Source organism: Stenella coeruleoalba, assembly GCF_951394435.1.
Source record: "Stenella coeruleoalba genome assembly, chromosome: 2".
Classification (NCBI taxonomy): domain Eukaryota; kingdom Metazoa; phylum Chordata; class Mammalia; order Artiodactyla; family Delphinidae; genus Stenella; species Stenella coeruleoalba.
The window spans coordinates 132,877,168-132,904,562 of NC_137147.1; the positions used below are offsets into that span (position 1 = coordinate 132,877,168).

General features: G+C 57.1%; 1 protein-coding gene across 1 annotated transcript; it reads right to left on the reverse strand.

Annotated features, from left to right (window-relative positions):
* Positions 1–9,976: 9,976 nt before the first annotated feature.
* SNX33 (sorting nexin 33) lies at positions 9,977–24,098 on the reverse strand. The gene is made up of 2 exons (XM_079914849.1): positions 21,419–24,098; positions 9,977–15,336 (listed from the first exon to the last, which is right to left on the reverse strand). Exons 1-2 carry the CDS (start codon positions 22,887–22,889, stop codon positions 15,083–15,085), a joined length of 1,725 nt encoding a protein of 574 aa, XP_079770975.1. The 5' UTR covers positions 22,890–24,098; the 3' UTR covers positions 9,977–15,082.
* Between the last annotated feature and the right edge of the window lie 3,297 nt (positions 24,099–27,395).

Here is a 27,395-nt window from a genome sequence, read left to right on the forward strand (position 1 = left end):
GCCAGCTGAGCGGCATCACCTATCCCTTGTGCTCGACATCTGTAACACCTGAACCGAGAGTTAGGGCAAGGGAGAAGATTCCCTCTCCCCGTGGTGCTGCCCCTGGACCACCCCTCCCCACAATGCCTTTCGCATTTCAGCATCCAGCCTCCTAGAGCCTCCCCCACGCTCAGAAGTTTCGGGGAGGAAACCCAGAATCCTGGTAGATCCCTGCCGGAAGGGCCCCCAGAGAACCAAGAGGGGATTGAGAAAGAGGAGAAGAGGCTTGTCCAGAGTCTTACACAGCAAGGCAACCATAGAGTAGACCAGAGGCACAGCCAACTCCTGTTGCCACACCGAAAGCCTCCGCCTCGTGGAACGTGGCCAGGACCCATAAGTGGGGGGCTCTGCAGAGATCCCTCCATACCCAGAGCTCGCGATCCTGGCCCCAGCTTCCTTTACAAGCCTGGTCTCTCCAGCACACCCCAGGCCAGCCTCATCCAGAGGCCCTGCCCAGGGCATCTCTACGCCACACCCCACACTCTGCCCAGCTTCTCCCGGGAGCTCAAGGCTGCATCCTCAGGGCCCTGATATCTGGGGCCGGTCTCCACCCAGGGCGACGACCAGTTTCCCGGGGAGAGTAAGCCGAGAAGAGGGTGATAGACCTGCCAGGCAGGATCTGGCCTCAGCTCAGGTTTCTCCAGAGGCCTGATGACACCCTCTCTGTTCACATGGCCTGGCCTGGCCTGGCCTGTCCCCGGTGACCTGGCACGGGCTGACACTGATCCGGCCCCCCTCAAGCCTGGGCTGGACAGTGGGCAGGACCTGGGAGAGGGTCTTTCACTGGGACACCAACCTCGGAACCCATTCTAAATGCGGGGCCTCAATTTATTAGGTAAATACCTTGCACATTTCAGATATACACCCCAGGCTTAAGGAGGTTGCTACCCACCTTACAAAATAACTCACCATTCGTTCCTTTAAGGAGCTGGTTCCTCCCAGGCGCTGAGGACAGGAGCCAACCTATGCACAAGTGCTCAGGAATGTCCAGGAAACTCTGACCCTCTTACACACACACACACACACACACACACACACACACACACACACACACACACACAATGTGCACTTGTGCTCACAGCTGTGCACTTACAGACCTTCAGAAACAACACAGAGATCAATACTTTCCTATGTCATTCATAGGCACACACACACAGGTGCACATACAAACTTCAGAGTTAAGTGCTCCTTGCCTATGGCCTTCCCACAGTCCCAGGAGCTGGTCACGTTGGGCCAAGGGCCAGGATGTCCTGCCCATCACCAGACCCAAGTTGACATCAGCAGAGCTGGGAAGTGACCCCACAGTAAGGAGGATGGTGAAGGGGGTGTGGGGAACAGAGTAGGGGTTGCCAGAGAAGCCCAGATTCCCAGGTCCCCAGCTTGGAAACCCTGCCCACCACCCTCAATGGTTTAGCCTCTTGGGTGCTAAAGGTGGGGTTCCTTCTGAGCCCCTCTCCTCATGCTACGAGCTGGCCCTTTAAGTGGAGTTGCTGTGGCAGCTGTGGAACCCATAGAGCTGGAACCATGTCCTCCAATAGGAAGCAAGAAAAATGGTCCTCCTCCTCCTCCTCCTCCTCCTACCCCCCGCCCCAACCAACCACTCCTGACCAGTGGGAACTGCCAGGGGTGCTAGCATCTTCCTCTGGGCCCTGAAGATTCCAGATTTTAAACGGATAGAGGTACCTGGGCAGCCCCCCCAGAATTCTCTCTTTGGGTCTCCTGTTCTCCTGGGTTTTGGGGGGTTTTTTGCTGTCAGTGGCTTTTATTGGAGTTGGGCACGGTTCCTGCCCTCGTGGGGCTCACAGTCTGGTGGGAGGGACGGGTGTGCAGACAGGAAGTTATGACACAGGGCAGTTTGGCATGGCGCAGGCATGGGGCTCTGTGTGAGCAGCTGTCCCTACTCTTATCCAAGAGGAACACAGGGAGTTCATGCAGCGCTGTCAGTCATCTAACCACCATAACACAGCTGCCCTTCCTGAGGGCTCCTCCGGCCGGGCACCACACCTTTGGTCACTGGGTCCTGATGCTGCTGCCACTGGGTGTGTTAGGGGTATACATAGCATCCAGGCTATCCTCCGAGGGGTGCTGCAGCACCTGGGGTTGGCAGCAGTGGGGAGCTCATACTGCCCGGGGCCGAGGAGTCAGAGTTTGCAGAACTTGGAGGCCACGCTGCGCTCGCCGGAGAGATGGGGTACACGGATGATGTCACAAGTGAGGGAGCCCCGCAAGTGAGTGGAGCCAAGATGGAGGCCAGACGTGCTGGACCCCTCTCTCTACAGCCCCTGTCCCATCCCGGGTCCTCTCATAGTTAATGCCATCCCTGGGTAGTTACCGCTAGGATTAGTCAGGCATTTTTGGCAAGGGCATTTGGTGCCAAAAATGCTGTGGGAGATGCAGATAGAAATTTACCTGGCCCTTCCTGAAGAAGCCCAGACATGCCAATGAGTAACTACCACACCATGTATGCCCTAACCCAGCGGCATGAGCTCGCTGGTGCGGGGAAGCCCAGAGTAGGAGGGCAGCTGGCTCTGGCTGCTTCCTTCTCTCCTTACAGAGTGTCGGGCCTTTCCGTGGAAGGAGCAGCAGGGGCTAACGTCAAGCATGACCAACCTACCTCCTGCTCACATTTCCATTCTCAGTGCAATGAGGTACAGTATTTAACTGATAGCTGCTGTCCTCACAAAACATGCCAACTCCTCAGAGAGCCCCTTGTGGCCACCAGGATAACTGGTGGGTTGTGCTTCACATTTCAGATGTCCTAAGAGCCCCTAAAGACAGGAGCAGCCCTTGGTTACATCAACCAGTGGCCAAGAAGGAATTTTCTACCCAAACGCAGCCTCAGCTGGGAGCTGGAAGAGCTCCCCGGGTCCCCAACACGGCGACTGCCAGCTCTGGTAGCCCAGAGCCTAGAGCTAAACCCAAGGCTTCCTTCTGATGCCTTGTAAGTTCACAGAGGGCTCAAGTGTCAGTCCTGAAGCCCAAATTAGACGGGTTGTCTAAGTCCTTGAAGCAGAGGAGGGTGAGGCCAGCAGCCAGGTCCGATCCAGTGGGGAGGGTCTGCAGGGAGTTGTCCACTCCCACCCTTACCTCCCAAAGACAGGTCCCTGGACAGTGCAGCAGCTCCCTGCACCCTGCCTTCTGCAATCCAGCTGGTCTTTCCCTCCCAGGCCCCTCCCTGCCTGCAGAGGGAGGGACTAAGGGAGGGGTCCAGCCAAGGTCACTAGTCAGTGCATTGGGTCTCCCCCAGGGCAGAGCAACAGCAGCAGAGGAGTGGAGAAGCTGCTGTCCGGCACAGGCCTGATCAAGAAGGGAAGACGGGCCTCCCAGAGCTCTCTATCCTACAGAGGATGGGGAGCAAGAAAGGCTGAACGGAGGCTGCCAAGCTGTCCCTTCTGCCCCCCAAAACAAATGCTGGCTGTGACCCCCAGCCTATGTGCTGCCCTGGTACTGGGAGTGCCTTTGGGGCACCCAACTCCCCTCCCCTCCAAGGCTGCTGAGGCCCCCAAGCCTGGCGAAGGCCTCAGCCCTCTGCACCTTGTAGTAAACGTAGTTCAGGGCTTCCCTGGTGGCGCAGTGGTTGAGAGTCCGCCTGCCAATGCAGGGGACATGGGTTCATGCCCCGATCCGGGAAGATCCCACATGCCGCGGAGCGGCTGGGCCCGTGAGCCATGGCCGCTGAGCCTGCACGTCCAGAGCCTGTGCTCCGCAACGGGAGAGGCCACAACAGTGAGAGGCCCGCGTACCGCAAAAAAAAAAAAAAAAGTAAAATAAAATAAAAAAACATAGTTCAATGCTGTGTGCTCCCTTGGGTCAGTGTCCAGCCAGCCCAGTGCTAGGCATGGAGAGATGACTGGGAAACACCTATTGCCAGACTGTATCCCCTTCTTTCCCGCAGGCCTGGAAGGTCTCTAACCACCAGTCCCACCCAGACTTCCTTTCCCGGCTTCTCTCATCCCCCAGGAGGGCAGGCGAGGCTCCCTACTGCTGCTCTGGCCCCCATCCAGAGCCCAGGCAGACGTTAAGTTTCTAAGGAGCCTGTTTGACTCTGTCCCTTCTCGCTTCTCTGTCTCTCCACGCCCACCCATGGCTCCCTCCCATCCAGACACCTGGGGTCTATCTGCTCCGAACCTCATGGGCAGAACATTTTGACCACATCAAACGTGGAAGCCCACCACAGAGTCAAAGTGGATTAAATAGGGCAGGAGCGGGGAGACCACCCGGAACCCCTCCTACTCAGATTCTCCCTGCTTCTCCAGCCCCTTCTCAGAACGCCCTGTGCCAGCTGGTTTAACCACCTGATCCCAGCCTCTGTGGGCAAGGAGTAGAGCAGAGCCAAGGGTGGCCCCCCTCTCCCCTACCCACGGGACCCCCTGCACTCAACTTGGAGTCCCAACCCAACCTTAGAGGAGTGACTTGCCACCATCACACAGCCATTCACTGGCAGAGCTGGGCCTCCTGGAGGCTCAGAACCCCTCCAGATGCCAAGGACGTGTCTCTCAGCAATGGGATTCCTGGCACCCAGAAAGGCATCGGGGCAAGTGCAGGTGGGCCAGGGCTGCCAGACATATTGGCCAGGACAGAGACCTCCAAGAACCAGAGAGCGGCAAGGGGAGCCCTGATGGGTCTTGTTGGGGAAGGCGGAGCCTGTTGGAAAGGGCTGTTGAGCAAGCAGGAAGGTAGGCGAGGCTGGCAGAGCCTGGGCACGCCTGGAAGGCGGTGACTCAGGCCGGAAGGGCCCTTTCTGAGTCAGCCCTGCTAAAAGGTTGCCTTGTGGGGGTGGCACCTGGACAGGTGGCTGGGGCAGGGCCTGGGGACTCCAAGAAGGTTCCAGGTCTCAGCACCTTAGCCCTTGCGCCCCATGATCTGCCCTGAGAACCTCAGAGTCTGGCGACAGAACACATGAACTGAAGGAGGGAGGGCAGAGGCCGTGACTGCGTCTGCCCAATGAACTTGTACAAGTCCACCCACCTGTTTGAACTCATGATGGGATAATTGACCCTAGAGAGGATGGAGCCAGGCCTGGGGGAGCAGGCTACCTGCTTTCTGCCTAGAGCCCCACTTCTTCATTTCTGCCCCATTTCCTGTCCCTACTGGCAGCCATGGGATGTGGCTAGCTAGAGGGCCAGGCCAGCGCCCACTCCTCTGCCTGAGTTAGGACCTATCAAAACAGAGCAACTGGGGGCTTCCCTGGTGGCACAGTGGTTGAGAGTCCGCCTGCCGATGCAGGGGACACGGGTTCGTGCCCCGGTCCAAGAGGATCCCACATGCTGCAGAGCAACTAAGCCCATGCGCCACAACTACTGAGCCAGCATGCCACAACTACTGAAGCCCGCGCGCCTACAGCCCATGCTCTGCAACAAGAGAAGTCACCACAATGATAAGTCCGCGCACCACAACAAAGAGTAGCCCTGGATCGCCGCAACTAGAGAAAGCCCGCGCGCAGCAACGAAGACCCAACGCAGCCAAAAATAAATAAATAAACGAATTTATTTTTAAAAAAGCAGAGCAACTGACCAAGGCTTCTTCTCAAAGGGTCATTGCTATAGCAGCTCTTAGAACAGCACCAGGCACATAGTAAACACTCAGTAAACGTTGACCGTTGTGACGAGTTGCTGTTATAAGAGCAGCTGTTACTGAACAGCCTAGCGTGGGTCTGGTATGGTGTAGGTGCTTCACAAATGTTCAAAGTTGGGGTTATTGTTATTTTTATAATTTATTACAGGCATCACGGTGCCTGGCTCATAGTAGGTGCTGAACAAATGTTCAGTCTTCCTGGAAGGCCAAATGCAAGCATCCCCCATGTGGCAAGAGGGACATGGAGACACTCTGCTTTGCTGGCTTGGGCAGGGAGAGTGAGGTGTACAGCAAGGGGTCAAGTTCTGGGTAGGAGAAGCCAGCAGCCCCACTCTGACCTCCTCCCTTCACCCCCGCCCCACTGATTCAGAGGACCTCCCTGAGGCTGTAGGGAGCGACCATCTGGCTACCTTGGAAGAGGCTTGGCTCCAGGGACCCAAGAGGGAGGAGGCCCACTGGAACCTGCCTGCCCGGGGGGAGGAGGGCAGGGTGGTGGGGTGAACTCAGGGGGGTCCAGAGCTCCAGGGCCTCCTGGAAGAGGAGGCTAGGCTGTGCCCTGAAGATCAGGGAGTGCTGAGGCTAAGGCAGAGCTTGTGGAGGGAAGAAGATGATGCAAAGCCTGAGCGAGGAGGCGATGGACCCTGGGGCAGACAGGGCTCTGGGGACCAGACTGAGGGACACTCCTGTGGAAGCCGGGTCTGAGTGGAAGCAGCCCCCAGGAGTAAACTGGTGCTAGGCTGGAAGCACTTCTTCCCACTGCCCACCTCCCAGGCTCAACCCCTTACAGTGCAGAACTGGGGTGGGGAATGGGGGGCTCTGAGCCCTGGACCAGAACTTGGCACCCAGTTGCCCCCAGTTTGAGTGGCCTCAGTTGCCCAACTACCCAGGAGTCACCCGAGGAGCCTTAGGAGTTGGCCAGGATGGGATACCACTACCCCTCAAACATACCTACTCAACACCCCACCCAGCTGATGCCCAGCAGGGCAGGTTGCACTGTCAGGGAGGAAGGGGGCTGCCTGCTCTGCCTGCTGGAACAGCACAGCCTCCTGCTATGCTGTGTGTGGAGAACAGGGAGGGGCTCTCCAGGCCACCTTGGCCTGGAACCCAGCCCTCCAGAGCGGGGGTGGGGGGGGGCGGGGTCTGATGCGTATCCCCTTCCCACCCTTTCACACCCCATGCCTTGCTGAGAAAGAGGGAAATGCTCCCCAGAGCGAGTCACTGGGTCCTGGGCGGTGTGGTAGATGACTCCAGGGAGGAAGCATGCATTCAGCCACCAGCTGCCGCGGCAACACACACGTATGCACACACACACGCATATTCAAGGGACTGCCACGCACACAGGCACGTGCAGATTCACTCCCTGACAGCAGCCGACCTGTGCAAACCAGAACCCACACACACCCCCTCCCCAGAGACCTGAGACACAGCCGTGTAGACATCCCGGGTCACTGGCTATGAGCCAGGCACCGTGCTGAGCACTGGGAATAGAGCACCGGGCAAGACAGAGTAACACCAGCTCCCTGGTAGGCTGCCCTCTAACAAACAGATACATTTAAAATCTAACTTTTGCACTGAAGTATTTGCAGAGGAGGTTGTGTGGTGCTAGAGTTTCCTGGAAGCAAGTGTTATGGGGGAGTAAGATACTGGCCCAGGATTGGTAAGTGTTGAAGCTGGGGTGTGGACACACAGGGATCCGCTATATTAGCTTCTCTATTTTTGTATATGTTTGAAACGCTCCAAAATAAAAAGTTAAATACATACACATATATAATTGGCAATTGATAGAAAGTAAAATGAAGAAAAATAAGGCAGGGTAAAGGGACAGAAGACAAGAACTAAGAAGTTAAGGAAGGCTTCTCCAAGGAGGTGACATTTTAAGAAAAGACTTGAATTAACTGAGGTTCACACCGCACAGACATCTGGGCGGAAGAACATTCCAGACAGAGGGAACCAACAAAGGCAAAGGCCCTGAGGTGCAACAAGCTTGGCATATTAAGAAATAGCAGTAGGTCTGGAATTCTGTGACCTAAAGGAACAGGGTTCCAAAGTGAGATCAGAGGCCCTCGTGGGCTGAGGTAGGAGTTTGAAATCTGGCCTAAGAATGGCAGGGTGTCCTGGAGGTTGAAAGCACAGGACAGACATGATTTGATTTAGAATATGGTCTTAAAAGATCACTCTGGCTCCTGTTAGACCGTCGGGGAACGGGAGAGAGCAGAAGAAAGCTTGGAGACTACTGCAGTAGTCCAGGCAGGCGTGGCGATGTCTTGAGCCTCACGGTGAGATGGTGAGACAGGTCAGATGTGGGATCTCTTTTGAGGAGCTAACAGGGCTTTGCTCACAGCTGGCTATGGAGCGAGAGATAGAGAGGAGCTAAGCATGATTCCAAAGCAGGATCAGAGCTTCGAGGTCAGGGGTGTCACCTTTTCCAGGCGGGGACACGGGGAAAGTCATGTGCAGCCAGATGACTGCAAGCAAAGAGCGTCCCGGTGGGGACCTACACACGGGCACAGGAGCGCACACCGGCCGGCCCCCAGCGAACACACAGGAGGATGCACGCACTCCGGGACACCAGGCACAGGCACAGACACATCGCCCCACCTCGGCCTGCCCCACCCTGCCCCACGTGGCAGCCCCAGGACCAGAGCCCACACCCTCCCCAGCTCAGCCTCGGCACTCGCAGGATCCCCAGTCCTAGCATTTCCCTCCCAGCTCTCACTCCCATCCCCCATATTGGCCCCTTGAACAAGGAGGCTCCTGACTCACTCTCTTCCTTCCCCAGAATCCTGCCTCTGACCCCAGCTCCCTGCCCTTGGCCTCATCTGTCCAGCCGCCTCCACCGCAGCCGGATCCTGCTCGCACACCCCAGCCTGAGGCCCTACAGAAAATTAGCATCGCATATTTGCTCGATGCTCTCTATGGGCCAAGCCCTCTGCCCTTCCACCTGCCGCCTTGAAGGCACGCAGCCACCTCCACCCAATGCCCACCAGCTACCCCCACTGCCCCACTCCCCTCAATGCCCGGCACTCCTGCAGTCGCTCTACAGCAGGACGGTTGCCCCCACCCTGCCCAGCCTGCCAGCCTTGGAAGGGTGGCCTGGTGCAGTGGGAACAGCACAGCTCTGTGTCCAGGCAGAATCAGCCCTACCACTGAGCAGCTGCACGATCTCACACAGGTGACTCAGTGCCCCTGAGTCTCCGTGTGCTGTAAAATATTGGCAGTAGCTCTCACCTTCCAGACCGCTGTGACCAGTGAGCTAACTCATGGGAGGTACTTAGCCCAATGCCCAGCACAGAGCGGCACACGGTCGCTGTTGCGCACTCGGGCCCAGCCCTGACATCCACCCACCGTGTGGCCTTAGAGGGTTCATCCAATCAGTTTTCTCAACTCATTTAGTCGGGTAACAATATTCTTGGCCCTGCCTCTCTCAAGTGCTGCTCAGAGGCTGGTAATCCCAGCTACTCCTTACTGGGCACTTGCTATGTGCTCATATAACCCTCCTAACAGCCATCTGGAACTCCTGTTATAAATGGAGAAATGGAAGCATGGAACAGTTAAGAAACATCCCTAAAACAAGCAGGTGTAGAGAGGATTTGCACTGAGGCGCAGCCACTCGGGTCCTGCCTCTGAGGAGTGGAGGGAAAGGGGCTTTGCTGTCTGGGGGGCAGCAAAGGCTGTCTGCTGGAGCCTCATTCTACCCTCACTCAGAGCACTGCCTCCAAAATGGCAACAAAGGGAATAAGGTCAGCCTGGAAGAGGCTCCAGGTGCCTCCAGGCTCCAGCTAGCCTCCAGCTCCTACCTCAGGCATCAGCCATTTGCCTCCCAACACGGGTGGCCCAGGCCTGCGTACCACTCACAACGGCTCGGTTACTCTACACGTCCCTCGCTGGGCCCCATTTCCTGGCCTGCAAAATGATGTTGATAATCTCTTGCATACAGGGTGGTTGTTCAATACTGGCCATCCAGTGTCCACCACAGTGCCACTTGCACTGGGGGAGGTAGAAGCCCCCGAGGCTGGAGATCCAGGGGGATTGGAGACTTGGACCCCTTCCCAGGTAGAACCTGACCTCAGGAGACACAGGGTTACACAGGGTAAGCAGCCTCCCAGAGCGCCTTGTGCTTGAGCGTGCGGTGGAGGCTGTGGAATGATTGTGCCAGCCCCTTGAGGTTCCCTGAGGCCCACAGGGGCAATTGAGGGAATCTGGAGTGCCCCAAACTGAGAAAAGGCCAGACCCACAGAGGCTTAAGGGTGGGGATCAAAGGAGCAGGTGGTGGGAAGGCAGGAGGTAGGGGAAAATGACCAAAGGGTCCAATGCTAACCTAGGACCATGGTGGGCACCACAGGCCCAGTGCCAGGGTCCAGGAGCCCTGCGAGAACCCACAACAATGTTTGCAGCCAAGGGGTAAAAAAAGTAGCAGAACACCAAAAGGCAAAAGAAAGAAAAGACAAAAATCAAAATGAAGAAAATTTAATTAAATATCTACAAGACATTGTCAAGTAATTAACAGAACCCAGCTCAAGTAGGTATATGTGAACGACCTTTAATGTGGAATGCCGGCAAATTTTCATGAGTGATAGGATGAGGGAATTCAGCTTCTAAAATTCAAAGTGCCAGGGGCCTGCGTAGGGTCTTCAAATGTACCATCCCCAAAACTTACATGCCTCCCTGGGGAAGGGAGGGGTCCCCAAATTGACGTCAGATTACTTTTCTGTCAGGTGGGTTAATGAGAAAGCAAAAGAGAAAGTCAGGTCAGTTACAGGAAAGTGAAGTGATGTTCCTCGCACACGTTCATTTGTAATCGGAGACCCTGAGTCACTGCAGACGTCACTGTGCAATGCTGCCCTCAGCCTCTTCATCCCTGGGGGGCTGGCGGGACTCACCGGACCCTCAAAGCCCCTGCACATTTCAGCAGTTGGTTTGCCAGCCTCCCATTCTTTCACAACTCTGGAGCGAAGATCTGCTACCCCTTCTTCCTCCAGACCTACGTGAGTTAATCAAGGTGACTTTAGGGAATGAAGCCAGAGCGCTGGGCTCAAGCCCAGCCCCACCTCGGCCCCACTGTGTGATCCTAAGCAGTTCCCATCCTCCCTGTGGCCAAGCCTCAGTCTCTCTGTCTGTGAAATGGAATAATAATGCCTACCAGGGCTGCCATGCGGACCAAGGAGGCCACAGCTGTGAAACAGACTGGACTGCATCGGGATTTGACTAACAAAACCAAACCAAAGGAAAAAAGCTTTGTTGAACCCGGGAGTGGGGTTTCACAATCGACCCTTCTGAGCTATGTCTGGGGAGGTGAATTTTTATGTTTCCTCATGGTCTTTTTGCCAGGGTTCATCATCTCCTCTTGCCCCAAACAGCGTAAGGAGGTACCAGAGCCGCAGTGGTGGGGAAGCAGATTGGGGTGGGCTGGGGGTGGGTGAGGGAGCCAAGCTGGCTTGGCTCCTGGAGGACTGAGTCAGCGGGCAGGCAGGCAGGGCGGGCCCAGTCCTCGAAGGCTTGGGGAGGAGATGGTGCAGGAATGTTCCTCCCGCCCAGGCCTGGGCCCTGCCCACCACATTCTGGCTCCTGCTCTCTGATGCTGCAGTCTCAGCTCTGGCTCCGAAGATGGGAGATGCTTGGAGCTTTGTTGAGTAGGTTCAGCCAGGGGCCTTCAGAGGCAGTCTGGCCCTGGGGACTGACCCAGGGGTGGGCAAGGCCAGGCCAGAGCCTGATGGGAATTGGGCTCTGACCCTAGAGCAGACCCACGCCCCACTGGGTGATGCAGCCAAACGCCACCGCTCACTAAACCTCAAGTTTCCCGTCTCTGCAACGAGGAACTGAACTTGGTGGTGTCAGATGAGGGATGATCGTGGCTGGCTCCCCCAGGAGGCGGTGCAGGTGGAGTCCAAGAGCATCTACATCTGTGACACATTGGCCATGTGCATGTGTGACTTCACGGCCGCGTGTGTCTGAGTGTGTGTGTCGCTATGTGAGTGTATGACCATGCACAGTACTATGGTATGGCTGTGAGTGACGACGTGGCTGAGACTGACAACATGTATGTGGGCGTGGACGAGCGTGGACGTGGCTGTGAAGGTGTGACAGTCTGTGGCACTGTGGCTGGGAGTGCAGTTGTGCAAGCACATGACCGTGCATACGTGTGTGAGTGTGGAGCCTGGTGTGACCTGTGTGCCGCACGCAGGTTGTGTGGCTCTGTCTGCTTTGGGTTGGGCAACTGCGTCTGTGACCAGGCCTGGCTCTGCTACAGCCGTGGCACAGCTGTGGCATGGTGGTTCATGGCACTCCTGTGTCCAGGAAGCAATAGGATGCAGAATCTGAGGGCTGCCTCCATCCCCAACCCCCATATGTGGCCACAAAGCAGACTCCTTTCCTGGGCTGGGCCAAGACTGGGGATCAGAGGTCCCCCACCCCCCAGCTCCAGGTCCTGGTAGTTGCCCAGGGCAGAAAGAGAAGCCTTGTTTTCCACCCGCCTCAGGGAGGAAACTGGAGGCAGCTGGGCTCAGCTCAGTCTGGAACATCTGCCTGGCATGAGACTGAGGCCAGCCCGCAGGCCCAGCCACCACCAGGATACCCCCACACACACACTGGTCCCCAGTCCCCTGCCGAAAGAGGCTCCGGCCAGCCCAGACAAATCTCAAATTCCCCCAACACTCAAACCCACACAGAGATAGAAAGAAACCAGAGAGAAGGGCTGTGACGTCCTCACTTCCCATCACATGTATGTCTGTCCCTGCCTAGAGCCCTCAGGATGCCTGGAAGAGGACTGGCCCATCCCCAGACTTCACGTTCTGATGCTTTTCCTAGGCACAAGCCCCTCCTGAGAAAAGCGTCAGACCAACCTCTCACCCGGAGGATGGAAGGCATGGGAGGTGGCCCCCCGCTCAAGAAAGAGACACAAGAGGGCAATACTATTCCCAGGGCAAGAAGAGTGAACAGGGGACTTTCCAGGCACTGTGTGTTGAGAAGAGCATTCCCACCGCCCCAGCGCTGACTGGGCCTGGGAAGGAGACCCCCACCGCTCTGCCCATGGTCAGAGCGCTCACTGCAGAAGGCCGCAGTGAGGTTGGAGTGGGGAAGAGGTTAAGGGTGGGAAGGTCCTCGGATGTGTTGGAAAATGAACGAAGGAGGGCAGGGAGGAGAGAAAGGAAAATTCCACAGAAAGTCCCAAATCTGACCTAATTTTGACCCAGGGCCAGGGGCCCATTCCAGAAGTTCCTCTGAGGACTCTCTGCCCTGAACAGGGAGCCTCTGCTGCCCCTTCCCCACTGCACCTGCCACCCCTTACTCTACCTCACTGTCATGAGCTCCTCTGCCCCCAGCCCGGCCAAAGCCTCCCCTGATGTCCAGACCCCAGCAGCCCTCCCTCCACCAAGTCCCCATTGCCCCAAGAGAACCGCGGCCCCCCAGCCCTCCTCTTTCCCGTGTGCAAACAGATTCCTGTTCATCCTGCCTGGGACACCCCCAAGGGCACGGCTGGGGGGTCCACCTCAGTTTCCAACTGGGCAGCCACAGCAGGCCTGGGCAGCCTGGACTGGACGGCTTGGGGAAGGACACAGGTTCTGAGACCCACCCCCTCCCCTGGACTGGGGCTTTCCTGGGGGCAAGGCTGGGACATGCCCTCCCGGGGAGAGGAACCCCCTATCGATTAGACTGTCCCTTCCTCACGTGACCTTCAGTCCTAGATCACAGAGCAGCAGAGCCAAACCCCTGGCAAGACTCCACCCATTTGAGAGATGAGGACAGTGAGGTCTGGGAAGGGTATGCATCCAGCTGGGGTCCAGGGCCACCCAGGGGTACCCAGCTAGCTCCTGCCTCCAGCACCGTCCTCCCCCCAGCTTCTGAGGTTCTGGGGTAAATGTTGTGCCCATCACGACCTCAGAATCTGGTCCAGTCGCTCCCAGGGACAATTAGGGCTGTATCCTTCCCCACCCCCTCATCCCCCGCTGGGATCCAAATAAGGAGTCATATTTTTGTTATCTTAACTGTAAAAGGTTTATCAAGAAAACAAGAAAGAAAGAAGATTGAAGCAGCAGCAGCCAGGAACAGCCATGACCTCCTGGGGGGGGCCAGCAGTGGCACCTGTCAGTTCCCCCAACCCACTGCTGGACCACGCGCTGGCCTGGGGGTGTGGGGGGAGCCCCCTCGAGGATGTAAACATGGGTGGGAGACAGCACAATCCCACCAGGACCTGAACCGGCATCACAGTGAGGCTGGCTGTGGGCAGGTGGGCCGAGGATCCCTGGGGTGGTGGGTAAGTTGGCCCCTGGGAGCCTGAGGCCCAAGCCTGCTTGGAGTGTGGGAGCTATTGCTGGTGAACTCAAATACCCGGTAACTTCTGGGTGTCCCCTCCAGAAAGGTGCCACCAGGGTCCTGGGATCCGAGGCTTGCCTTAGCACCTTGAGCCCAGGGCAAAGATGCTGCATGGTCCCCTAACCAAGGGGTGAGGGAGCTCAGCTGGTGAAGGGGAGTCAGGAGGGAGTTGGCCTGCAGCCCCTCCTGTGGGCGGGGGGGGGGGGGGGCCGGGACAGGGGCATGGGAGCAAGGCAGATCCCTCCCCTCCGTCACACAAGGGGACACCACTGAGGGGTGCACCAGACTTGCTTGGGAGGGGCTTCCCTGGTGGCGCAGTGGTTGGGAGTCCGCCTGCCGATGCGGGGGGCGCGGGTTCGTGCCCCTGCCCGGGAGGATCCCATGTGCCGCGGAGTGGCTAAGCCCGTGAGCCGTGGCCGCTGGGCCTGCGCGTCCGGGGCCTGTGCTCCGTGGCAGGAACGGCCACGGCAGTGAGGGGCACGTGTACCGCAAAAACAAACAAACAAACAAAAAACTTGCTTGGGAAAGGTAGAGGAGAGAAGACGGGGTCTTTCCATGCCTCCACAGCCTTGCCCATGCTGTTCTTCTCCTCTGAATGCCCTCCCCACCTACTGTCCCCACTTACTGTCCAGCAGGTCCTTGTCATTCTTCAAGACACTACGCCATGGAGTCATCCCTAACTGGCAGAATGAGTGGTCCCTTCTGCGAGCTATTTACCATCAATCTTTCTGTACTGCCTCTGCCTGTTTCTGGGTCTGACCCCCACCTCAACTGGGGACTCCCCAAGAGCAGGCGTGTCGCAGCCCTGGATGCCCAGTGTCTGACCCGGGGCCGCAGCAGGCCTGCGCGTCTGCTGAATGAACGAGGGGATGGTGGCCAGGTGAGCGAGCGCTATAGGCTCTAGGGGAGGCTAAGACCCTGGCCTGACCTCAAGTGACTGACCAGCAGCCCAGGCCTTGGCCTGGAGGGCTTCTGGCCCCATCCTCACCCCTGCTGTGCCCCTATCTCTAAGGGGTGGGGGACTTCCCCAGGGATATCCATGACTCCTCCAAAGCCCACCCCTGACCAGCCAGGCACTGCTGGTGTGGGAAGGTCTGGAGGGCAGCATGCATCGCAGCCACCAGGCCCCAGGGGCGGGGAGAGGACCAGGGACACGTGGTCAGAGGCTGTCATACATGTGCAGTGTCTTCTCCAGCTGCTGGCCTACCCGCTGGTAGAAGAGGATCTGCTGGCGCAGGTAGTTCTGCATCATGTGCTTGAAGTCGAGCTCGCGGCGCTGGTGGAAGTGGTTCATCTCAGCCTGCAGGGCGAAGCCCACCACGCGGCAGCGCCTGCGAATGCCATCTGCCTCGTCCTGTGCCATGCGGCCCTCGTCACTCATGCGCTGGCTCTCCTTCACCTTGGCGAAGGCACCTGGCACGGGCAGAGCAGAGGACAAGGACAAGTTAGGGCTCCGGGCTCCCCAGTTCGCTCCCTAACCCCACGGTGAGACCCGGGTCCAGGCAGACAATACCCTCATCGGCTGAACTCAGGCCTCGCTCTTGGACTCCACGGAGTCCAGACCCATGGTCCAGCCGCCTGGGTGTCTCCACCAGGATGTCCACCAAACCCTCACCTTCAGCACATCCTAAACCAGATGCACCATCTTCCCTCCAAACCTGTGGCGACGCCAGCAGCCCACACCTGACCTGCCCTGCCAGCTGATTGATTTCTAGGACCAGGCCGTCCCCACCCACCACAGGCCTCGTCACCCCTCACGCTGGCTCCCCATTCACCTCCAACATCACCTCCTCCGGGAAGCCTTCCCTGCAGCCCCAGTACATCAGGTGCCTCCCAGTGCTCTCGGGTGCCCTGGGCTTCCCTCTGCTACAGCTCTTACCACCCTGTGGTTTCTCTGACCGCTTCCTTCTGGGCTGTGAGCTCAATGTCTCTAGCATCCAGAACAAAGCCTAGCCCACAGCCGATCCTGGTATGTGTCTGCTAAGCTGATTCAACCTCACTGGACTGCTACCATAGGCCCCTCATGGGCCTCCCCACCTCAGTCTCAGCCTCTGAGAGGTTCTCCATACCCACAGCTCCAAGCCTCCCCTGGCTTCCTTCTGCCTGCAGAGCTAGGTCCCCCATTCTCCTGGCCTGTGAGGCCCTCTGGGAGTTGACCCCTGCGCCCGTTCCACGCTGACCCCACGTTCATCAAATTCAGCTTTCTTTCCTACCTTCCTATCTCTGCCCCCTGGATCCCTACGCATAATGCAAGGCTCTGACGGGGTGCCGCTTCTACACGGAGCATCCCCCAGGCAGACCGCCTCCCTATCTCAGCTCACCAGGGCTCTCCCCACCCCCATCACCCAGCCGATTCTAAAACAGAGCCTCAAAAGCCACCTGGAGTTTTCCTTTGTGTGTGTCTCCCCACATATAGGCCCTGCTCCCTCCTCACCCCAGCCCCCAGGGGACTAGAGGAAGCCATTATAATAACCAGGTGGCAGATGGGGGGGGTCAGGGGATGAACCTGGGGAAGGGACCCAATTTGGAAGAATGGGAATGAATCAACAAGCACTTGGTGAAAGAATGTCAGCTCTGAATTAACAGCACTTGACTGATTCCATGCTGAAGCCGGCGGGGGCAGTTGCTGAGGCGGTGAGGCAGTCTCCCTGCGCCTGGCAGGTACTCCTCGCAGGGCTGTAGGGAATCCACTGTGTGAAGAAGATTAAGGAGGTGGGAGGGGTTGGCACGGAGGACAGCACACTCCCCGAGCGCTTCAAAAGCATCCACTGCACACAAGTAACACGCTCGTTTTTCATGTTTCCCACCTCTCCCTTAAGGAGGTCTCTCGTGGACCTTTGAAACGTATTCTTTTTACTCCAAGCTGTTCAAATGCATCCAGGATGCATTTACGGAGCGTCTACCACAGGCTGGAAATAACTCTGAATGCCTTTAGAAGCAGCAGCACCTATATTAGATGGCAAGTGTGTGGCTAACTGGCAAAGAGCGGCATTTCGGGCGGACAGGCTCAAATTTGGAGCGTTTCCAGGGCTGCTCACACAGCACCTAAAAGAACTCTGCAGTCCCCAGCTCCAGCCCACTCAGTCCTTTTGCCACCTTCCTTGAACCACTTCTCGCCTCCTGTTCCATACCGACTGCCCAGGTCTGGGCAGCAGGAGAGGGATCACCCCAAGGCCCAAGAGGAGGACCCCTTGAGAGGCTTCGGAGCTGGAGTGGCCCTAGAGACTAGCTGTCCAACACCCACATCCACCCCTCACTCTCCACCCCCACACTGTGCAGAGGAAACTCAGGACCCGGCAGGAGGGCACTTGCCGAGGGGCTCGCAGCCTCTTTCCTGCTCCAAAAGTGGGGGATGCCTGGCCCAGAGGCATCCCTGCACAGCTGGGGGTAGACACCACTTCTACTGCAAGGAGCCTAGGCCAGGTCCCCCAGGCATACGTGTGGGGCATCCAGACAATGGACTTAGGAATTTGAGAAGGTCCCAAGGGGTAAAAAGAACCATAAGAAGCAAAGTAGGAAAGAGCAGGACAAAGAAACTAGAGTCAGGCTTCAGCAAAGGGCACCTACTAGCCTGGATTCCACCTTCCTGAGAAAGTCTGGGTGCGTTGGGGGTGGACTTGCATTTAAGAAAGCTTTTCTTGCCCATGGGCTTAGAGGAAGGAAACTGAGGCCCAGATAATAGGAATGAATCTATTGCAATTGCTAGGTATCCGCAGACAGGCAGGGAGCCAGAGATGGGGGGCAAAGGCTGTGGGGGAAGGGGGAGGCCCCACCCTGCTCCCTGTCACCCCTCCACCCTGTGACTCCGATGTGGGACTGGGACCAGCTAACACTAATGCACCCCAGAGACAGACTGGGACTCAGGACTCAGGCCTGTCTCCCGTCACCTGACACATTCCACCTAGGACTCAACCTGAGAACTGAGGGCCCAGGGGCACCTCCTAACCTGGCAGTTGTCCTGTAGGCTGGGTCCCAGGAACAGGGAAAGGAGGGTTGGAGCTTCAGAGCCCCAGGGTCCCAGGCATATCCCCTAAACTGCCACCTTAATCTATCTTGTCCCTACCTCTTGGAGGTAGTTACCACCCACCCTAGGTTGAGGGCAGGAGGTCTGAGTCCTAGTCCCACTGTGTCACCTCCAACAAGGGCTACAGGCCTCCCCACTGTCAAATGGGACACACGTTGGACTAGATGTGATGCTGCTGACAATTGCTCACAGCGGAACAGCGCTTTAGAGTTTCCACATCAGTAAAATGGGATGATAATAGTACCCACCCTATAGGTATACCTGAGTTTAACTGAACTAATATGTTTAAAGTACTTAGGATGGCACCTGACAGAGTAAGAGCTCCCCTCGCAACTATGTGCGAACTGCTTTTCAGTCCCAGCCAAGACCCAGCTGGTGGTGGCTCCTGGTGATACAATTCTTTGTTCATCAGCGCCTAGGAGGGGAGGTAGAGGGAGAGCTAGATGATGGCCCACAGCATAGAGGCTGGACCCACTTATTCCCCCAGGCAAGAACTTGGTCCTGCAAAAGGGCCACTTTGCCTTGGCCAACCTGAGAGCTCCATGGCCCCTCCACGCATGCTCTGTGGTCCAGGGCCTGCCTCCAGCCTGCGGAGGATGCCAGCTCAGTTGGTGCTAGAACACCCAACCCCCTCCCTGCTCCCTCCCCTTCTGGCTTGTCTACCCCCGGCACCCATCCCTTAGGGAGTTCCCTCCGCTATCTGTCTGGCACAGTAGAAACAGCCTGGCTGTGGAGTCAGAGACACCTGGGCTCCAGTTCCTGCTCTGATTATCATTCCTCCTCACTGCCCCTCATCTGAAAACAGAGGGAACCACACCAGTCTCCGCAGCTTGTGATGAGTCTTAGGACCGAGCCCTGCCCTGGCTGGCTCTCAGGCAGGGGCCCTGGACAGTCACTGTTGCCCCTTGTTGTCCCAGGGTAACTATTACTAAGGCTCTCTTTCACCCCCAAGATTGCCCTGGTTTGGATGGTAAATTACATGGTTGCCCTTCTCTTAGGAGACCCCTAAAGTGAGCTCCAGGGGCTGGGCCAGTGGGCAGACAGGCTGCACCTCAGTGCCAACCAGGTTCCATGGCCCATTTTCCTAAGTTTTCTGAGGCGAGGAAGCTCTTTCAGGGTCACCTCAGAGGCAACATTTGTCCAAATCCTGGTCTCCTGACCTCTCCTAGGCCTCCCATCTCCTTCCTTCCAAGGCCTGTCCCACATGCTTGCCATCTTTCAGATGTATGAACAGGCTGGACAGAATCCTGGGGACCCAGGGCCCAATTTTCTTTCTCCTTCCTCTGTGAAAGGGCTCCATCCACAGGGCCAACATGGGATCCCCCCTCCCCCCATCAGGCTGTGGTTCCCCCAATTCTGTCTCAGCCAGATTCCAAGCCCCCCTCCCTAACTTGCCCCACCACGGGCCTAGGAGTGGCAGTGCAGAGCCCAGAAGGGGGAAGAGTAAGCCCAAAAGAACTTGGCTTATTGGGGAGGGGTCCTCCAGGTCTGGGAAGGTGGGGCAGCCTCTGCCTGAGGTTGAACACATCACCCCAGGCCCCTCACCTTAGAAACACCTCCAGTGGAAACTCAGAAGTGGCCTCTCTCAGCTCTGTCTCCCTGCCCCAGGGTCAGAAAGGCCAGTCTGGCTTTACTCCCTCCTGCTTCAGTGGGAGCCTGGGAGTATGAGTATGGGGTTGCCTTCCTGCCCCCTGCTCTGCCCTGGGTGAGGGTCCCCAGACACTGCATGGGGGCAGCTGTTTAATCACTATGTCCCTGCTTCCCCCCATCCTGCTGCCCACACAGGAACATGCCATCCAAGGAGCTGGTTGAACCAGCTTTCCCAGGCCGTAGCACAGCAGTGAGCGTGGCTCCACTTCCGCACAGGGTGACGCCTGCCCCAGTGGGCCCCAGCCACCAGCCCTGCCCAATCCCTGCCCAGAGCTCAGAGCCAGATCTAAGGCATCACTCTGTCCTCGACCAGACCCTCCCCAGGAGTCTCTCCCCTACCCACCCCTTTGAAGGCCTAAGAGCTCACTGTGTCCGCCCTCCCTTGTCTTACAGATCGGGAAACTAACTCCCAGAGAGGGGAAAGCACTTCCCAGGGACACACAGCAAACTGGGGGCAGAGCCAAGACCAGAACTCAGGCCTCATGTCTCCTGAAGCTGAAAGAAGGGAAGGAGGAAGAGAGGAATGTGGAGAAGAGAAAAAAACGGCAGAGGAGAAGGAGGAAGAGAAAGTGAGGGAAGAAAGGAGGCTGGGAGCTGGAGAAGTTCTAGAAGTTAACCTCCTGGTAAAGGAGAACAAGGCGGGTTTACTCCAGACTCTCCTGGGGACCAGGTAGTGTGGTGGTGTTTGCTGTCCCCCAGGCAGTCCAGAGGCCTGCCTCCTGGCCTCACCCAGAGGAAAACTCCCCACCAAGCCAGGCCTGACCTCAGGGCCTAGGGGCCTGGGAGCCAGCCCCACGCCCTGCAGACGTTCTTCCTTAGTTACCAAGCAGCCCTGGGGAGGACCACACCTCTCTCCTGCCCTGCCTGTAGTCCCCAAGACTCAGCCACCTGCCGGGTCAGCTCCTGACTCACTGCTCAGGCAAGAAGAGAAGCCAGGCTGGGGAAGGGGGAATTGGATGGACCATGGGGGTAGTGCCCTGGACCCCCGCTTCCTCCCCCAACCCAGCCCGGCTGCCCCTAGGTGACCCGGCTATGAGTCACTTCCCTGGAAGTTCCTTGACAGCCCCACAGTAACAAGGACCCATCCTGTCCCTCCCGTAGGGAGGGGGCCGTGAGAACTGAACACATGGCTGGGCTTGGGAGGTGGCCGAGATGGATGTGTCCTTGGGGAGGTGCAGGAGGAAGGGGCAGCCCCAGCTGGGCCATGGACTCCTTGTGCAAGCACCATTCTGTGGACGCAGCTTCTTCATCTGCAAAAGAGGGGCAGCCACCCTCCAGAACACAGATAGGGAGGGAGCTCACAGATAGGATATGCAGCGGTGAGAACAGCCTCTGCAGCTGCAAAGGCAGGGAGGCAAGCTTGTGACAAGTGGGAAGACAGGCTACACTCTGTGCTCCTGTTATCTGGGTCTGTGTCCATGACCCCTTGCGGGCTCCTCAAGGGCAAGTCCTGGGCCCCAGTCAGCTCCGTGTTCCCGGACCCCAGCCTGATATCTTGAAGGGCTCAAAGCATGATGGGTAAATGAGTAAATGAGACAGAAACAGAGAAAACGAATGAATGAATGAACGAACGAACAGACAACAAGAAGGTAAGCAGTGAACTCCATGAGGACAGGGATCAGACCTGCCCATAATAATATCCCTGCACCTAGAATAGCACCTGCCACCTGGTAGGTGCTCGACACACTTGTTGAACGTATGAATGAGACACAGACAGAAATTCTAGCTGCACCGTTCTGCTCGGTCTAGGCCATCTTCATACCCCCAGTGCCCAGCAGAGTGCAGATGCTGTAAGGATCTCCAGTCCACACTGGCTCTTACCTTTCTGCAGGTGGATGATGTCGGGGAAGTTGGAGAGCAGGCCCTGGTAGAGAGACAGCGTGTCGAGCATCTGGAAGAGGTCGTTCTTGGGCTGCTCGGCAAACATCTCACCCACGGCTTCATAGGTACGGCCCGTGTGAGAAATGGCGCTGTTGAGGGCTTCGGAGCTGAAGGGGGGGTCCATCTGGAAGGCATGACTGATGGCCTGGAAGGCATTGCCCAGCTTCTGGAATTCCTTGCGGAAGCCCCCCACATGCTTGCGCACCAGCTCCGATGCTACGGTGCTGAGCTGCAGGACGCTGTCGTCCATCTTCTTGCTGAAGGCTTTGAAGGTGTCCACACGGTCCTCCACATCCTGCAGGTCCTGGTGCTCCGTGGGGATCTGGAAGGTGAGCAGGAAGCTGGCGCCCACCATCTCGTCCTTCTCGGCCCGGCGTTTGCCCATCTTCCACTGCTTGGCATCCAGGCAGCTAAGGAAATGTTGGAAGCCCTCATACTGGGACAGCACGGGGTGGCTAGTCATGTGGTCCATCCAGAGGATGAGCCGCCGCTTCCGCTTCTCAATGAAGTCCTCCTCGAAGCGGCCTGTGGCCTGCTTCTCTGGCAGGTGGGGCACCGAGATGACAGTGAACTTGTGCAGCAGGCGGTTGTACAGCCAGTCGAAGTGTTTGTAGCGCCTGTAGACAGGGGAGCCAGCGTGTGTGGGTGTGAGCTTGTAGGAGATGTAGCTTTTGATGCCCTTGAATTTGGTCTGTTTGGTGGGGTCCTCCACGGAGCAGGCAAATGGGTGGGGGTTGGCCTTCCACTGGGGGCCGCGAGGGCCCATTTCAATGGAGTATGTCTCAGCGATCTTGGCCATCATGGGCACGTCACCCAGGATGAAGGCCTCCACGCCAGAGCGCACAAAGCACGAGAAGCGGTTGAGGTTGCGTCCCACCACGCTGCCTCGCTTGGCAGATGCCAGGCTGTCCTGCCGCTCCAGGGGTGGCTTGGGCCGGAAGGCCGTGTGTTGGCTGGGGTAGGCACCAGGGTAGGAGAGGTTGAGTGGGGGGTGCCCGTTGGTGCCCAGCCCACCAGCCCGTGGCTCCTCCACCACTGTGCATCCATCATCCCAGTCATCCCAGTCATCATCATCGTCCTCCTCGAAACTACCCTGGTTTGAGAGGAAGCCACTGCCCCCCCGACTCCAGGAAGGGTCTGCCACGCTGGAGCCGTCGTATAAGCTCACCTGAGTGCCCAGAGAGCCTGCAGGACTGCTGGAGTAGTCAGCATGGTTGGAGCTGGTGCCAGAACGGATGATCTCCACGTAAGAGGCAGGGAAGAGCCCTGTCTCACCGCGGCTGTTCTGGCCCTGCAGCCATCCATCCAGCGAGGTCTCGCTGAAAACAACCAGGTCCTCATCCTGCTGGATGCTGATTTCCTCCTTGTTCTCGCTGCGGAAGTCATAGAGGGCTCGGCCTTTTAGTGCCATGTCTGGGCCAGTGGTAGAGAAAGATGAGGACAGAGTCCTGCCCAGAACTGGGGACACTTGCTAGGGTGTCCAAGAATGCACTAGCAACTCAAGGTCCGCCACAGCCCTCAGTCTCTCAGCCCCTACGGCGGGGTCTCAGCACCCACAGATGGTGTCCAGCCTCCCTCTCTTCAAAGCAATGTCCACGGCCCAGAAACAGGTCTCCCTGCACATGCCTGTGAGCAGGGAGAGCTCATGTCCATGGTCTTCCTCCCTTCCTTCCTCAGCCCCTAAAAGGGAGAGTCTCTCTTCCTCCCACTCCCAGAAGAAAAGTCAAGTGACTCGGAGAAGTCAGCTCTGAGAGGGCAAGAATTTGACACTCTCCACTGGAACAATGTTCTAAAATAGAAGAGAATCACTCAGAAACCACCGTCCCAGAAACCCCAGCAGCTCTGGCTCCCAGCTCCTTCTGGCTCCACAGGCCTTGGGAGGCTCTCACATTCCTCTGTAGATCTGCTCCTTCCTCCTTCCTCCTCCTCTTCCTGGGCCACTGGGTTTTCAAAAATCCAGAAAATCCAAGAGGGGCAAGGAGAAAAGCAGCAGCCTCCTGAATCGAATCCAAGGGTGGATGTGTCCGGCTTCACAACGAGCCAGGCCGGGAAAACAAGGACTGAGGCTTACACAACAGGCCGCCAACGCTTCGACCCCGGCGGCCCGGCCCGGCCCGGCCCCCAGCCCCCAGCCGGCTGGGGCGCCCTCTCCCCGCCCCCAAGTGACCGGCCCCCGCCCCGGGGAAAGGAGGGGACGCGAAGAGGCGCTCGGGCGACTTCTGGCCACTAGCTGAGTGGCCTCTTTTGTTTGCCTAATTTCTCAGCAGTTTCTGAGCCTGAAGCTGACCCAGATCTGAGTCCAAGGACCTCCGGCCAAAGGTAACCCCGCGGTAACCGGTCCCCGCACGCGGGACGTGGACCCCCACCCTTCGCGTGCACGCACACACTCAACAGGAGTTTGAAGAGTGAGCTCTGGAGAGCAGATGGCCCGGCCGACTGTCCGTCCTCCGCTCTGCCCCGCGGGGTCCCGCCGGTGGGCGGCGGGCTGCGCCCCCAGCCCGCCTTCCTCTCCAGCGTTCGCAGCCCCTCTGCGCCGCCAGTGAGAAGCCAGCTCCAAAACAACAACAAAAAAGGCGATTCCGGGAGGTGGCGTCCCGAGGAAGGAAGGAATAGCCGACGGGGGGGAGGTGAGGCGGGGGGGAGGTGAGGGGTGGGGAGAGGGAGGGAGAAGGACAAGCAGGCTGGGGAATTGGGCGAACTCCACAGCACTTCCGTGCGTCCTGGCTGGCCGCGGACTGCCCGGCTCCGCCCTCCCACTGGCCTGGGGCGCAGGAGCCGGGGCTCCCGCCTACTCCTCGCTTTTCCTTCTGGCAGTCACCCTCACTCACTTGCGCTGAGATCTGGATGCGAGAGAGAAAGGAGACGGTCGGGGAATAGGGCCAGCCCGTCCGCCCTGGCTGGGAGACACCTCTCACCCCGAGGGGCTTAAGCGCCGAGGGACGGAGCTCTGCGGCCGCCGCCTCGCCTCCTCGCCTCCTGGGCTCCGTCACCCTCCTGCCTTTTCCGCGACGCAAGTGAGGCAAACTCCTAAAGTTTGTGAAGTGCGGTGCTTACAAGGAGGGCGCCGGAGCCGGGACCCCGAAGAGAGGGTGGAGGAAGTGCGTGGAGACCCGCAGACGCCCCCTCTCGTTCCCCTGCCCCCCATCCCAGCTCCTTGGGAGGGAAACGGGGCCGTGGCGCCGCCCGGGGATTGCTCTCTGGAGGGGGCCCCAGAGCCAGCGGCGCCCTCCTGGAAGAAGCCTGAGAAGGTTTGGATAGTTTAGATACGGGCTGCTGCGGGTCCTAGTACCCTAGCCAGACAAGGCCAGGAGCACCCCTGTCTTGGGCGACTTCCTTGGGGCGGGGGAAGACAAGACTCTACATCTGTAACGACGGTAACAAGACCCGGCAGGATCGGGTTCCGTTTCGCTTCGTGCGGCGGCCGGCGGAGACTGGATGTCCTGTCTTTGCCGGCAGCACCCAGGAGAGAGGAGTGGTCGGGGTAGGGTTCTGGGAAGAGGTAAAGGGGACTTGACCCTGGGCATTGATTCTGCCAGGCACTGTGCTGGGCACTGGAGATTACAGTACAACAAGGCAGTCGGAGAGTTTGACACCCTCTTGTCAAATGACAAGTCCACCCTCTTGTTCTTCATTCATTCATTCTGTCTCTCATTCATTCAACCTTCCACTCAAGGAAACATTAACTGAGTATTCTGTACCAGGCCCCTTGGTTTACAAAGATGAATAAGGCATTGTCCTTACCTACCAGAAGCTCAGATGTGTCAGGACAAGTAAAGAGATGTTCCCTGCCCGGTGAGACCAGTGCCATGAAATGTGAATGGGAGGGCACCTATTCCAGCCTGGGTTGAGCAAGGATCAAGGAAGGCTTTCTGGAGGAGGAGGTACCTAAGGTGAAGCAAAGGCTTTGGGCCCTACTCCCCTTCCTGGCTAAGCCCTGGAGCCTTGTCTACCGCTCTAACTAGAACTTCCTTCCCCCTCATTCTCATTCCTCCCACTTGTTGCAGATGAACTGGCACAAGGTCGCACTATAAAGGTGGGCACCTTAGGCTGTTTTGAGGGGTGTAATTTGCATGCCTCTGGCTCCAAAAACCAATTTCACTGATGCAGTGAGTAGATCCAATTCCCTAGGCAGAGCTGGCATTTGGCCAGGATACAGGCTTATGTCCAAACCCCAGAAGCCCAGGTATTAACTTACACAGAGAAATTCAACTGTCAGACCCAAATATTTGTATCAATAGATCAAGGCAGTTTGGGCTGCTTCTTAGGAAGCCCAGTTACCAGAAGTTTAGCGCAGGGAACCTGGAAACCCCAGGAGGGGAAGAAAGGATGGTATAAGTCTCTCAGCCAAGAAGCCTTGAGATCTTGTCTCCCGCCATAGGGGGGGCGGTCTTGATTCTAAGGACTCAGCTCAGCCTAGTATCTTCAGGACCAGAGCCTGAATATGTTTCCCCAGCTGCTTTGGGGCACCCCTTTTCTTTGATCTTCTGTTCGCAGAGCCTCTCTCCAAGCTGGATTTAAGAGTAGCAGCTATTTCCTTAGTGCTTGCTGAGTGCTAGACTCCTGTAAACATTTTACCTTTATTAGCTCACTTAATACAATTGATGGGATCTCTGCTCACCCAGCTAGGGGCCTAGTGTAGCCCCACCCCACTGAGGGGCCCACAGCCACCACCCTGGTGGTCTTTAGTTGGTTCCCAAATACTTCAGTCACATATTTATGCATATTTACACCTTGGATTTACTCTCATATCTGTTCAGGGGCGGAGGGAGGGTGGTTTCTATCTCACAGTGGCCACCTTATTTCCAGGTTCTTGGGGGAAACTCATTCTGCAGCTTCACAGAGATTTCCAGAACCTATATCTTCTATTTCCAACCCTCTTCAAATCTCTGGGTAACAGGGCCCGCAGTTACTTATCTCAGGCAACTGCACTAACTTTTGTGGTTCCCTACACCCTGCCCATGCCTTTGGAAAAAGTCCCTTTATTAAATTCTCCTCACATTACTCTAATTGGAGTGTGTTCTCTCTTTCCTGATGGGACCCTGATTTGGACACAGGAAACAGCATCCATCCCCCATCCAGATAGCTAACTTTCCTCCTTTAGGAAAGGAATCAGCAAGGGAGAACTGTGGCCAGTGGTTTCCAGGCTGACTCCACTGGTGGCAGCGTGGTGGACACACTGGACTATTACTATAGTGATGCAGACAAGAGATGATGAGGGCCTGACGTAGGGCAGGGGTAATGGGCTGGGGAGAAGTAAATTTGAGATTCTATGGGGGTAGAACAGACTGGAATGACAACCAACAAGATGTAGGTATTGAGGGAAAAGTCAACCCACATCTTTAGAACATAGATTCTCAACTCCACTTTCCCACCAGCTATTTCCCCATTTATGTGCTCACCTTTGCAGCAAATTCCTCAAAATAGCCATCTCTACTAGTTGCCTGCAACATCTTACCTCCCTTTCTCTTCTTAAACCCCTCTAGCTATTCTTTCACCCTCACACTCCACTGAAACTATGCTTATCAAAGTCATCAGTGACCTAATGGCTAGTCTCAGCCCTCCTCTTAGCCTCTCAGTAGCATTTGACCAGGTTGATCACTGCTTCCCCCTGGATACACTGTCTTCACTTGCACTGGGGAGACCATACTCTCCCGGTTTCCCTTCTACTACACTGGTTCATCCGCTTCTCTCCAATAATTCTTTTCTTTTTTTAAGATTTATTTATTGGATGCTTTTGGGGTCTTCGCAGACCAGGGCTTGAACCCCTGTCCCCTGCATTGGCAGGAGGATGCTTAACCACTGCGCCACCAGGGCAGCCCCTCTCCAATAATTCTTAACACTAGAGTGACTATTAGTTAAGTGGTTCTCTTGTCTTTTTCTCTCTATATTCACTTCTTTGACGATCTCACCCAGGCTC

Bases quoted from the DNA above. Each gene is read 5' to 3' on its own strand.
- SNX33 (XM_079914849.1), bottom strand. From the start codon at position 22,889: ATGGCACTAAAAGGCCGAGCCCTCTATGACTTCCGCAGCGAGAACAAG. The intron at 15,337-21,418 runs GTAAGAGCCAGT...TGCCCGTGCCAG, and splicing joins CATCATCCACCTGCAGAAAG to GTGCCTTCGCCAAGGTGAAG.